Genomic DNA, 12946 nt, shown 5'->3' on the forward strand with positions numbered 1-12946 from the left:
TAATTTTACCTTGTCTATCTGGAAATTTGGATGAAGCCATCCTCTCCTTTCCTCAAACTCTGAATAATGGGCAGAAACGTAAGGACAGAACATGACAGAAAATGTACAGAGCTGAAGAAGCTTCTTGAATGAGAAGTAAAATGTTTTCAAGGAAAAAAGTCGAGAAAGTCCAGTTGCCTTTGGGGAAAAAACACCTTTGGGACAATCATGACTTAGATGACTGAGGATCTCCTTAAGCAAAAAAAAAAACCAAACCAGTTAAAATTATGACAGCAAAAAGACGGGGTTTTTTTCTTCTTCTTTTGCAATGATTTGAAAGATAGAGAAAAAAAGTCTCTCTAAGGCGTTCTAATCCTTAAATCCACCTGCTTCTGTATCATTGAGGATCTGCTGCCTCTCCAGAAGCGCAATTGTTCTGTGTTTGCTTCCCTTCCAGTTAGTTACCAATCTCCGCACATGGAAAGTCTTCTCATCCCCCCATCTCCCACATTTCTAGGGTGAAGGGAAGTCTTTATGCCCCATGTTCTTCTTAGTATCCCCTCCCAAAAAAAAAAAAGCAATGCTGACTCTTCTCTGCAGGATTGTTGTACAAAACGTCTGGAACAGGGGTCTTCAAACTTGGCCCTTTTATGACTTGTGGACTTCAACTCCCAGAATTCCTCAGCCAGCTTTGCTGGCTGAGGAATTCTGGGAGTTGAAGTCCACAAGTCATAAAAGGGCCAAGTTTGAAGACCCCTGGTCTGGAACATAAGAGGGGAAAGGCCGGGTTTTGAAACAGAGGCCACACTGACCACGGTGTTTTTGGGAACTCCATTCTCAAAAGCAGCGAGCCAGCTCCTGGCAATATTGACACCGCTAGCTTTGGGGGGGGGGAAAGCAGTTGGTAGCTCTGAAGGTGTGTGAATGCCGACTGAGCACCCCGTCCCGTGTCTAGGACAAACTGGATTTTTGTTTTCTTTCTAGAAGCTGCTAGAGCGCAAACGCGTTTTGCCTAGTTTGCCCTTTAAGGCAGATTAAGGAGCAAGCGGGGCTGGCACCGGTCCACGACCTTGAATTTTTACTCTTTCTTCTCGGCGCCTCTGGAGTCACCGCCGGCTTTCCAGACTTGTTTGGAAACATCTTACACGCGGTTGCGTCATAAAAAAACAAGCAAGGCCGCGCCGGTTAGTCGCTTGAGGAGGCGGGGCTTGGTCGAGCTATAAAACGGCACCGAGCACCAGACGTAGGCAGAGCTATAAAACGGCACCGGCACCAGACGTAGGCAGAGCGAGCTCGGGGGTGTTTTGTCTGTTTTGGGGGAGCGTCTTCTGCGTTGCCACCATGGCGAGCTACTCTCGCGTCCTGCTTCGGATGTTCCCGCTGCGGCGTTGGCCTCTGCCCGGCCTAGGCCCCGTCTGGCTCAGCGAGCCGCAAACGGCATGCAGGCTCCTGTGGCCGGCCAGCCCCAGCTTCGTGGAGCGCGTGATGGGCGACATGGAGAGGCAATTCCAAGAGATGGAGAAGATGAGCCGCGCCTTCTTCCAGGCGACGCCGCTGCCTTTGGGAGAGCGCGAAGGCCAGAAAGAAGCTTCGGAGGAGAAAACCTGCCCGGCCGGGGAGAAAAACCATTACCGCTTCTCGGTGGACGTGGCCGGTTTTACCCCCGAGGAGATGACGGTGAACCTGGAAGGGAGGAAAGTGACGGTGACCGCCAAGCGCCAAAGGGAGAGCCAGAGCAAAGACAGCGGCCACTGGGTGGAGCGTCAAGAGTTGCGCCGGGAGACTCTCCTGCCTCCTGATGTGGACCTTCAGGCCATCAGTTGCTCGCTGAATCCGGATGGACACCTCTGCATCGAGGCCCCGCGCCTGGCCGAGTCCGAATCCGCCCAACAAACCATCCCCATCGATGTGAAACCAGCCGATCCGACTCCCGGCGGGGAGGACAAGCCCAAGGAGCGCTGATGGTGTGGATGTTCCTACTACGCACTTAGAATCGCCCTATGAAAATGAGCAGGCTCTCAGTTGCTATCTTAGAAAAGTCTCTGCGGCCTTGGCTCTCTAATTGTCTACAATAAAGCTCTTTCCATTTACCCCTGGACGTATTTCTGACTGTTGTGTTCTGTGGGTCCAGCACCAACTAGGATAAACTTTTAAGAAGTCAGAGGATGTGCTGAAAACAGACTGTATAAAGGGAGTGAGGGGTGGGAGGGAAAGGGGGTTGTGCTGTACTGTACAAACAGCAGGTGGAATTCTTAAATGATGGTAAAGTATGGTTGGGACTTCAGTGTGGATGCTCTGTATGACACAAAAGTGGACATTGTATTTTTTTTAAAAGAATAAACTTATTTTGATTTAAATAATAACAATCTGACTGCCTGAAACCAGATTCTTAAGTGGCTTACAGAGTATTTTTAAAAACTGGAACAGGTTAAAAGGTTAAAGTGTTTAAAATAGTATCTGAGAATAAGACACTGGAATTGTAATAAACGGCATCGCTGTATGCAATTCCCAAGCACCCTTTGGAAGAATCCCATTTTCATCTTCTGGAAGACTGAGGATGGGAAGACGCTAACATGAAGGTTTGTCTCCTGTTTGAAACAGCATCATTCTGAATGGGAAAAAAATCATTACTTATTTATTCAAACCTCACGTAGGGGCCCCTGCAGCTGTTGTGCAGGCTATGTTTGCTATGTCAGTGGTCTTTTTATACTATCCATGGGGTTTTCTTTACAAGGATAAAGCACTGGGTTGCCAGGAGAAGGGGACAAGCAGAGGATGAGATGGTTAGATAGTGTCACCAATGCAATGAACTTGAATTTGGGCAAACTGAGATGGTGGAGGAGAGGAGCTAGAATCCATGGGGTTGTGAAGAGTCGGACATGACTTAGTGATTGAACGTGGTGGTTCCTCCTAATAAAATAAAGCTGGTCCTGCTGTCAAGGACTGTGTTGGAGGAAGATAGGTTGGTGGCCAGTGCACAAGTAGTCCTTTAGCAACCATTTGCAGCTATGATGGTGGAGAAAAAGTGACTTTGTGATTAATTCTGGCATTTACAATCTGCAGGTCTGTTCAGCAAAGAAAAGCTAAAGATAAGCAGAGTTGCAGTGTCACAGTGATGGCTTCACTTAATAGTTGACGATTCCAATTATAGTTGCTAAACGAGAACTACCAATAGTTTACAAGTAGACCTTAACTTACAACCACACTTGGGACCAAAACATTCTTTGCTAAGTAAGATGGTTGCTAAGTGAGTTGTGACTGATTTTACAACCTCCTTTGCCACAATCGATAAACTAATCTAGGAGTCTTCAAACTTGGCCCTTTTATGACTTGTGGACTTCAACTCCCAGAATTCCTCAGCCAACCCTCCACAAGTCATAAAAGGGCCAAGTTTGAAGACCCCTGAACTAATCACTATAATTAACTGAATCATGCTGTCATAAAGCAAATCCCACTTCCCCCATTTGACTTTGCTTGCCAGAAGCCAGCTGGGAAGATCACAAATGGTGATCACGTGATCCCAGGATGCTGCTAGCATTGTAAATGCATGCCGGTTGCCAAATTTTGATCATGTGGCTTGTGTGATAACTGGCCAATTTTCAGTGCCATTTGTAACTTCAAATGGTCACTAAACACACAGTTCTAAATCAAGGTCTATCTGTATTTTAAAATATGGAAAACGTCAAATCTACTGAGTGATACCTGGATCCGCATTCAAAAGCAGGAAGGCAGTCTATGGCAGATGCTTGAGGATGTCAGGACAAATTGTGAGTTTATAGCAGGGGTCTTCAAACTTGGCCCTTTTATGACTTGTGGACTTCAACTCCCAGAATTCCTCAGCCAGTGTGTCATAAAAGGACCAAGTTTGAAGACCTCTGGTTTACAGGAGCATTTTTCTTGGATCAGTATTGAAGAAGAGGCAGGCTGCCAGGTGGTGTTAAGCTAAACAGCCCTCTGGGAACTTTTGTGCAGGTGTGTTTAAGGTTGCAATTCTGACAAGGATATGGAAACAGAAAGGCAATTTATCTTCTCCACTGTCTTTAGGTTCCAGTTTTGACTGGAATGTGGCAGTGGGATGAGTGGTATCTAAATTTGATAAAAATAAAACTTTTTAAGAGTATACCAAAAGGGCGATCCAACTATCCCCATTTAAACTGCACACTTTGTAGTCTGCCTAGTTCGGTGCTCAAGAAAAGATTTAAATCCCTAACCCCCACCCATTGCCCATGTGGTATTTGAGGGGGCAAAACTGCTTCCCTTTTCTTTAGGCTGCTTCTAAATATATCAACAGTAACTACTTCATCCCAAAGCGAAACTGAACAACTGTTTCCTGCTTGTCCGTTTCCTGAGTGGGCCAGAGGCATCCGATCGGGTAGGATAACTATTATTTATAGAAATTTTGAGGTGTCTCTGAGGTAGCCTAACTATATTTGTGTATCACTAGATTGAGAAAAGCCTTTATATCTTTTTCCCAGGGGTGTGGGGAGCAGGTAGTAAAAGTTTGCTACAACAGACAAGGTGATAGGTTGCGTTATGGCAGGGTGGGGAACTATGGCCCTTTTATGTCTTGTGGACTTCAACTCTGGATCAGGAATTCTGGGAATTGAAGTCCACAAGTCATAAAAGGGCCATAGTTCCCCAACTCTGCCATATGGGAACAAGTGCAAATCTCTGCATAGAGCAGGGCCCTTCAAACTTGGCCCTTTTATGACTTGTTAGCTTCAACTCCCAGAATTTCTCAGCCGAGGAATTCTGGGAGTTGAAGTCCACAAGTCACAAAAGGGCCAGGTTTGAAGACCCCTGGCTTAGATGGTCTTGCAGGAATTCCAGAATGACTTTCAGTAATTTGTGGGATCTGCTACCAAAATACAGGATAGCGCCTTAGGTAGCTTTCAAGGGGGAGGGGTGGATTTCTTGAACAACTTCAGACTTCCTATAAGGCCTTTCACAGGTGGTTAAGCCTCTGTGTTCAGGGACATGAATGCCAGTGTTTGGAAAACAAGGGGTTTTTCAAAGGGTCTCCACAAATACGTAGGGAAGATAACAACAATGGAACCTTTGAACCAGCGGTTCTCAATCTCAACTTTGAGATACGTGGACATCAACTCCCTGGATTTCACTCATTCACATTCGTCCATTGTCAACCTCCCATTGCCCGGTTCGCTCCCACAGAGTCGGCCTCCTCAGGGTGCCATCGGCCAGGCAATGCCGGCCGGCGACCCCCAGGGGGAGAGCCTTCTCTGTGGGCGCGCCGACCCTCTGGAATGAATTGCCCCTGGAGCTGCGGACGATCCCTGACCTTCGGTCCTTCTGCCGTGACCTGAAGACGTGGTTGTTCCAACAAGCGGGCCTGTTTTAATTAGCTTTTTACAGGTTTTTAAATTGACATATAATTATTGTATTTATTGTTTCTTTTTTAAAATTTTCTATTTTATGTTTTTAATTTTTATTGTTGTGCGCCGCCCTGAGTCCTTAGGGAGAAGGGCGGCATATAAATTTAATAAAATAAATAAATAAATAATATAGCTGCCCATCTCACAGTCAAGTGACATGCTGGTTAGGGAATTCTGGGAGTTGAAGTTGCTGAGGCTGAGAAACACTATAGGTCCAACAGTTCTATCTGGCAGGTACTTACGACCCAGATTCGAAGTTCAATAGTTGCCCCCCTCCCAGTTCATAGCAATTGGGTGCTTAGCAACTAGGCTACGTTTACAGCCATTTGCAGTGTCCTGTGATCACATGACCGCATTTTACGATGGTTTTGCTGAAAACTGGCCTTTATTTTTGGTTTTCAGCAAAACCGTAATCACTGATTTGCTTAACTGCAGCATTTGCTAAACCACTACAAAAAAAGAAAAGGTAAAATTGGGTCGGATGACTTTACAACTGTCGTGGGTTTTGACTGTGACGGGCAGGTTCCATTATGGTCGTAACTCAAGGACTACCTGTACTCTAAACCAAATGGGGGGGAAAATATGCAGGAAACAGTAATGCAGGCCAGCCCTGGGTAGTTGCAGGGAATCTGGTTTTTCAGTAATAGAACTTTTCCCTCTCCCTATAAGGCATAAACACACACACACACCACTTTTAAGAACAGCATCCCGGTTGTGGAATTCTGGAAATGTTCATTGCCTGCCCGTGTGTCTGTGTGTGTGTGCGTGCAAAGTTGGGGAAGGCTGGGAAGATACCAAGAACGGTTTCTCCACCCTTTTCTTCCCTGTTCATGTTCCATTACTTTGGGATTTTCAGATTTTACGGTTCTATGACTTTCTAAAGTTACCGTAAATGAAGATAAATGGACAATAACTGAACAAATAACCATTCCACAGCTGCTTTCAGGAATAAAGGAATTGCTTAAAAAAAATCTGCTGAGAGATGTCGCTTTATTAGAACAACGAGGATGTCGCAGGTATTCACAGTTTAAAATGCAGAGCGAGTGTGAAAATCTGTACCAAAGAGAAGCAGTACTGGGTTCGAGTTTGGTGGCTTTAAAAGGGAGAGAGTCAGGGAAAAAGCCACCAGTAAAGTTTGAAAGCAGGTTTCGAGCAAAGATGGAGAGGTTCCTTGGCTCCTGATTTGGCTTCCCGAAGACAACTAAAAGAAAACTAAAATCCAGGGGATTTTTACCCAGACCCGTTTCCTGCAGGCATGTTTTCAAAACCTGGAAAGAGCTGAACAAAGCAGAATGGACTCTTGAGGTCCTCCAAGAAAGCTTTTCCGGAAGGCTGTTGAATAAACCAAAATCCATCTAACGCCACCCAAATCAATCCTGAGCACTAAAGGGGCGCGTTCACAGCCCTGACCTCTTACACCCGGCCTAAGGCCAGGCCTAAATAGTGTCTAAGCTCCTCCTCCTAAGTCTGTTCTAAAGCCAATGCAACTTTCTGCAGTCCCTGGTTTCTTTTCCCCCTGCCAGGCAGACCCCAGCAGTACCCTTCCTTCATTTTGACGGATCCTTTGCGGGGGCCACCTGCAGCTCAAAGAGAAGAAAACCCACAGGAGCGAGAAAGAGAGAGAGAGAGAGAGAGAAAGAGAGAGAGAGAGAAAAAGAGAAGTGAATGGTAGCATCCAGCCAAGGCCCGTTTTCCTGCCCTCTCCTGCAAAATACGCCTAGGCCCTCTGGGTTTCTTCTCACCTCTGCAGCTCCAGATGGTGCAAAAATCTCCCTTGCCACCCCGGGCAATCTCCTGCAAAGGGTTCGCTGATGTTCTCATCCACTCTGGGAGCTGGGAAGCCTTTCTGGGCAGGAGAGCCAGGTCTGCTGGGCCCACCCCACTCAAGTCAACCTACAGTCCAGACGGGGGGACACCAGTGCAAAGTCGTATGCCACTCCTTGAGGGGCCAGGTGGTGGAAGAGGGGCAGGAGTTGGGAGAAAGAACGGGCCAAATCTCCAAGCCTGATTCTTCGAAAGTCACCAACCGCAGGCTGGCCTTAGTTTCTGGCTGCTATGATGACCGACAGGGCCACGCCCCCCAGCGCTACAGCAGTGGCGCCAAACAGCCACTTCCAAGGGATTGTCTGGGGAGGAGGAAAAAAAAAGAAAGATTAAAAAAAAGCGAGTGCCAAAATTCAGAACAGAAGACACTACGACCAGGAACTGGCATATCCTGAGCAGTTCACAGAAACGTAGAAAACCGAAGGGAGAAAAAGAATGAGCGGTTCTCAGCCTGGGGGTCTGCGGACCCCTGGGGTCTGTGATGTCATCACAGGAGGTCCGCGAAGGCTTGAAAATAATGATTTAAATCTTGAGTTAAGTCTTCGGGGGCGGGGGGTGGTGGTGATCCCGTGGCGACAAAAGGTATTTAAAACGGGTCCGGTGGTGAAGAAAAGGTTGAATACCACTGCCTTAGGCAAACAGGCCTTCACCTGTTTAGGCTTTGAAGGTAGAAAGCAACCTCTTACAAGGAGCATCCAAAGCAAGTGGCAATTTCTACAGGCCGCTGCATCGACTCAAAGGCCCAAGGGCCTGCAGAAGTCTCCACTGGCTTTCTATGCTCATCGTACAACTTTAGTATTTTTTTTTAATTTTAATTCCATTTATATCCCGCCCTTCTCCGAAGACTCAGGGCGGCTTACAAGCTTAGCAGTAGCCTTCATTCTATGTATATGCCTGCTTATTAGGGCTTTCACACACACCCCAAGCGGCATTATTACAAAGTCAGCTTAATTGCCCCCAACAATCTGGGTCCTCATTTTACCTACCTCGGAAGGATGGAAGGCTGAGTCAACCTTGAGCCTGGTGGGACTCGAACCTGCACTAATTGCAGGCAGCTGGTGTTACTTAAGGAGGCATTAGCCCACTGCTACACAAGACATCAAATCAATTGCCCCTTTTCTTCCCACCTCTGGCCCAGGGGATATTTCTTTCTGACCACCTTACCCAGGAGGATTTATCTTTGCACTTTGCTGACGGGGTGCTAGACCCAGGGTTCCCCAGCATCTTGCGGTACATCTCTGCCTCAACGTTCCTTTGGTCAGCGTGCTTCTTCGCCAGCTTTGAGAGCTCGGTGTGAATGGTCTGGAGGCCAATGGAAAACAGAATACGATATAATTGGGGGTACCATTAAGGTGAGGAGAACACTCCAGATCAGTGCACCTGGTCAATGGGAAAAGCCAGATTTACTCTACCATCACATGGTTCACTTAACTGCAGGGATCTGTTTTAACAACTGTGGCAAAAACCATTGTAAAATGGGGCGCAACTCACTTAGTAACAGCCTTGCTTAGCAACAGAAATACTGGGCCCAGCTGTGGTTGTAAGTGCTGGGGACTCGCCACATTACTATCAATAATTATTTTCAGTTGACAGGCGTTTACGAAATAAAGCTGCAGCGGGGCTGGCTGAAAGGCTTTGCGGGAGCCTGCCCGGGGAGAGGGAAGTTCGGACAGCTGCTGCCGGTTTTGGGTTCAGCGAGCGTGCGTGGATCGAGCAGAAGGAAAGAAAAAGGAGGCAAGGAAGGGGGGGGGGGTTGCTGTTGTCAGGGAGAGACCAGGTGAAGCCAAAGAGGAAGTTGAGATTTTAGCTCAGACATGTCAAACACAAGGCCCAGGGGCCGGATCCGGCCTGCGAAGTGGTTTCATGTGGCCCGCGAAGCCATCCTGGAAACAGTGAGGGAACAGCCCCAACTGCCTTGGCCTTGGCCCAGAGACCCTCAGATCTGTCCCACTCCTGCCCAGGCCCCCATAGGCACCCTCGATGTGAACGATGTAGAGCTGGCCATGCCCACCCAGTAGGCCACACCCACCCTGGCCATACCCACCCTGCCCCTTGAGGGCAACCGCAATGCTGATGCGGCCCTCAATGAAATTGAGTTTGACACCCGTTTTAACTGATCCCTTTCTTTGAAGGAGAGGGAAGGAGAGAGTAAGAGAGAGTGAGAAGGTAGAATTTTATTGCTTTCTTTCGCGGGGGGGGGGAGGAAATAACCTGAGCGGAGGCAAGAGAGAGAGTGAGGAGAGAGAAAGTTGCTGAGGTTGCTAAATTCCAATTTTTAACAATAAAGGAAAGGGGGGAGGGGTTTTGACATGGACGAGACCTGAGACTGCGAGCGACGACAGAAGAGAAGAAAAGGCTGGTCGCTATTGCTTTGGAGACCAGCGGTCATCCGAACTTTGATTACTGTAACTTGTGCAAGTTATAGGCATCGTGGTGTGTTTCCCTTGCAGGACGAGCCGTTGCTGCAGAGCGCTGACTACCTTCGTTTGTGTTTCCATTGCTGACTGGAGCCAGGGTTTTCCCCACCCCCTTTGTTTCCAAACGGTCGTTGTAAAATCATTGACTATTGCTGCTACGACTGCCTGGGGCTGTTAAACATCGCCACGCATTGACTATCGGGGCTAGGGGCTGGTCATCTTTGTTCCTGAAAGGCACCCCCCAACGAGCTGGAAAAGACACTTCATTAACACCTTGAGGGTAGCTGCAGAGCGCGACGGAGGGGAGCGGGGCTGGGAGGGCCTGGGCTTTGGCGGCCTCTGCTGGGTAATGCTACAATGGCAAAGTAATATTTCGTTAAAAAACAAAATTTTCTCCAATATCCTAAAGGGAAAGAAGTAATTATATATTTAATTTCTGAGTCATAGTTTCACATCTTTGGATGACCGTATCCTTTTAAACTATATTCCTACTACCTGGAAATTGATGGCTAGACAACAAAAAATGGATTCTCTCTGCCATTTTATTGCTAACAGTATTTCATAGCGCTGGAAAGATAAATTGACGATTCTAATTAGTCTGTTGTTTCAAGACCCAACTGTTGTTTGCAACTAATGAATTGTTATTTGCAACCACAGATCATGTATGGACAATTACAACCAAACATGGAGAGTTTCATTAAAAAAAATCATTGTACTGTATGTTTATGAATTATAAAAAGAGAAAGACTCAGTTTGGTATAATAGTTAAGGTTGTGAGTGCTAGTCCTCCCCTAAGCATTTAAGCTCCCTGGGTGATTTTTCAACCAGTCACTCTATCTCAATCCAACTCACCTCACAGGGTTGTTGTTGGGTGATAATAAGAGGCATTATTACACACCGTGAGTTGTAGAAAAGGAAGGGGGGGCATATAAATTAAATAATGCTATTGCTGTGCGCAAAAGCACAGTGGCTCATGTGGTTAAGCATTGGGTCCGAGGTTAGCAAGCCTATGTTTGAGACCTGAGTGCTGCCACGGAGAGGGTGAGCTCCCGTCCTTTGCTTCAGCTCCTGCTGGAGATAGGAAAGGAGTCTGCAACTGGACGTTCCCCGGACATCAGTGATGTCACCGGCTAATCTTTTCATCCTGGATTGAGATCCAGGAGTGTGAGTGTGATTGCTATGATGCCCCCTCCCCCGCAGCCTCTTTTTGTTATTGTTTCCTTTTTTCTCTTTGTTCTGATTTAATAAATAAAGCAAGAAAAAAACTTAAGGCAGATGTGAAAAGATGTGGGCAGTCTTCAAGGAAGATGCTCATGGGCACTTTGATGCTCTCAGGCCCCTGCTTGTTTTCTCAGTGACGGTCAGATTCCAAGGCCTACCTTATTTGATGGCTCCAGCTTCAGAGCGGCCTTTAAGATTGGGATGGCCCCACTGTATTCTCCCTTCTGAGCCAGAACCTAGAGCAGGAGACAGAGAAAAAAGCGAGGCAATCTCTGATTTAATACAGGTCTTTCTAATAAAGCCTTTGCCAGACTTATCTGATAGCGACGACTTGAAGTTCAAACGGACCCCACCCCAAGAAGTTACTTACAGCCCATTTTCAAAGTTACATTGGCCACACACACACACAGAAACACGCACAGTCATGTGACAGCACTTGGGGCACTTGGCAACAGACTCACCAATTTGTACTGTTTTTTTTGGCAATTCCCAGTTTCCGGAAAAAGAAACCCGTAGAAACAGTGGATTTGCGTAACAGCCACAGTGTTTGTTTAACGACCACTGGGTTTGTTTAATGACCACCGCCAAAATGGTCCTGCAGTCTTGTGTGGGGACCCACTTAATGGCTGCAATGACTTACAATCGTGACTCTGGGTTCAATCACAGTTGTAAGTCAAGGATCACCTGAACTGGAATATCACCTGGGAGGAGGTGCCAAGCGCTGCCACCCTTTGACGGGTGATTCCATCACCCAATCATCATCGGACCGTGAGCTCATTGACAAACCCCTTGACACCCCCAATAAAACCCCTTGTTACCTTTCCTTTTCGAAACAGAGCCTTGATATTATCTGGCTGTTGCTCCAGCACTTGATTGCAGGATCTCAAGGCGGCCTCAAAATGGTCCAGTTTAAGATAGGAAGCCGCTAAATTATTCAAGCATTTTATCTTCACCTCCACCAGCTCCGCCTCTTCTTCCGCACTGAAATCCACTGCGGGGGGGGGGGGAGGAAAAAGCAGAGTCAGGGCTGGGGAAAAGCTGTGATTCAGGGCAGGACTAGACAGGGGGCAGTTCTTCTCTGCTCCGTGCCGGATGGAAATTATGGAGTAGAAATGCAATGTATCAAAGAGGTGTCGGTTTGGAGATGTCTGTCCTAAAACATAGAGCAGTATTTTAAAAGTTTGTTTAAAAGCTGTTGAACTGGAAAAACCTTCTGTTTCTATCTCGTAGCCATCGCCACCTGATCAAACAAACAAACAGCTTTGAGAGTGTTTAGAGGCAAATGAGAGATATTTACATATTTATTTGTTTTTTTCCTAACACAACTGTTGTGATTCAGGGTCAGCCTGTGGGTTCGGCAGTTGGGTCGGATGACTCAGAGGAGGAGGGGGGTGTTGAAGAGCTTGTTGATGAGAGCCCTCAGCCAGGCCCCTCCCACCTGGTCACGATGGAGACCCAGCTGTGCGAGCCTGACAGCGTGGATGAAGATGACCCACAGCTGGCCCTGTTCAAGGACGCCCGACGCAGGAGGCAGTCAATCAGGAGTAAACAGAGGAAGGCAATGGGGCACCTCAGAAGGAGGCAGAGAGAAGCCACGCCCTAAACTGTATAAAAGGGGAATGCGTGGGAGGGCTGGTTTGCTGAAGGCAACCGCTTGAAAAGCTCTTGTTTCTTGGTTCGTGTCTTGTTTGTTTTTGTATCAATAAATTTGGCAGGCTTAATTCCAGCCTCTTGCCTGCTTGTAAAAGGGGTTGTCCCTGCCTTTTCTGCAGGGCCGGTAGCAGGCTGGTACAGAACAACAACTAGACAGCAGCACCAAGCCAACCTTGGCTCAGGTCAAAAAGCTAAACACACTTGACCGAGGGTAATACTTGCTGGGAGACGACTAGGAAGTCTCAAGGGTGCAAGCTAGACTGGGAATTTGGGGAGAGGGGGGGAGGAGAGAAACACCTCCCAGAACAAGTCAATAAAATACCACTTCCTCAACTTACAATCGCAAGCGGGACCACAATTTCCACTGCTAAGCAAGATGGTGGTTTTGCCCTGGTTGTTGAGCAAAACTCTGCAGGTGTTAAATGAATCAATGGTCAATAAGCGAATCCAGGTTTCCTC

General features: G+C 47.3%; 2 protein-coding genes across 6 annotated transcripts in view; one reads left to right on the top strand and one right to left on the bottom strand.

Annotated features, from left to right (window-relative positions):
* Positions 1-1206: 1206 nt before the first annotated feature.
* On the top strand, positions 1207-2339 carry LOC310638483 (heat shock protein 30C-like). Its single transcript, XM_083359590.1, has one exon. It carries the CDS (start codon positions 1321-1323, stop codon positions 1939-1941), a length of 621 nt encoding a protein of 206 aa, XP_083215716.1. The 5' UTR covers positions 1207-1320; the 3' UTR covers positions 1942-2339.
* Positions 2340-6350: 4011 nt separating this feature from the next.
* FKBP8 (FKBP prolyl isomerase 8) overlaps positions 6351-12946 on the bottom strand; it is a 38170-nt gene continuing 31574 nt past the window's right edge. For all 5 annotated transcript variants that reach the window (XM_083364234.1, XM_083364235.1, XM_083364231.1 and 2 more), the window contains exons 6-9: positions 11653-11825; positions 10993-11070; positions 8361-8498; positions 6351-7498 (exon numbers count right to left, since the gene is read on the bottom strand). In XM_083364234.1, coding sequence (XP_083220360.1) covers positions 7412-7498; positions 8361-8498; positions 10993-11070; positions 11653-11825 — 476 coding nt within the window. In that variant the 3' untranslated portion in view covers positions 6351-7411. The remainder of the gene's footprint in view (positions 7499-8360; positions 8499-10992; positions 11071-11652; positions 11826-12946) is intronic.

Source organism: Vipera ursinii, assembly GCF_947247035.1.
Source record: "Vipera ursinii genome assembly, chromosome: 1".
NCBI lineage: Eukaryota > Metazoa > Chordata > Lepidosauria > Squamata > Viperidae > Vipera > Vipera ursinii.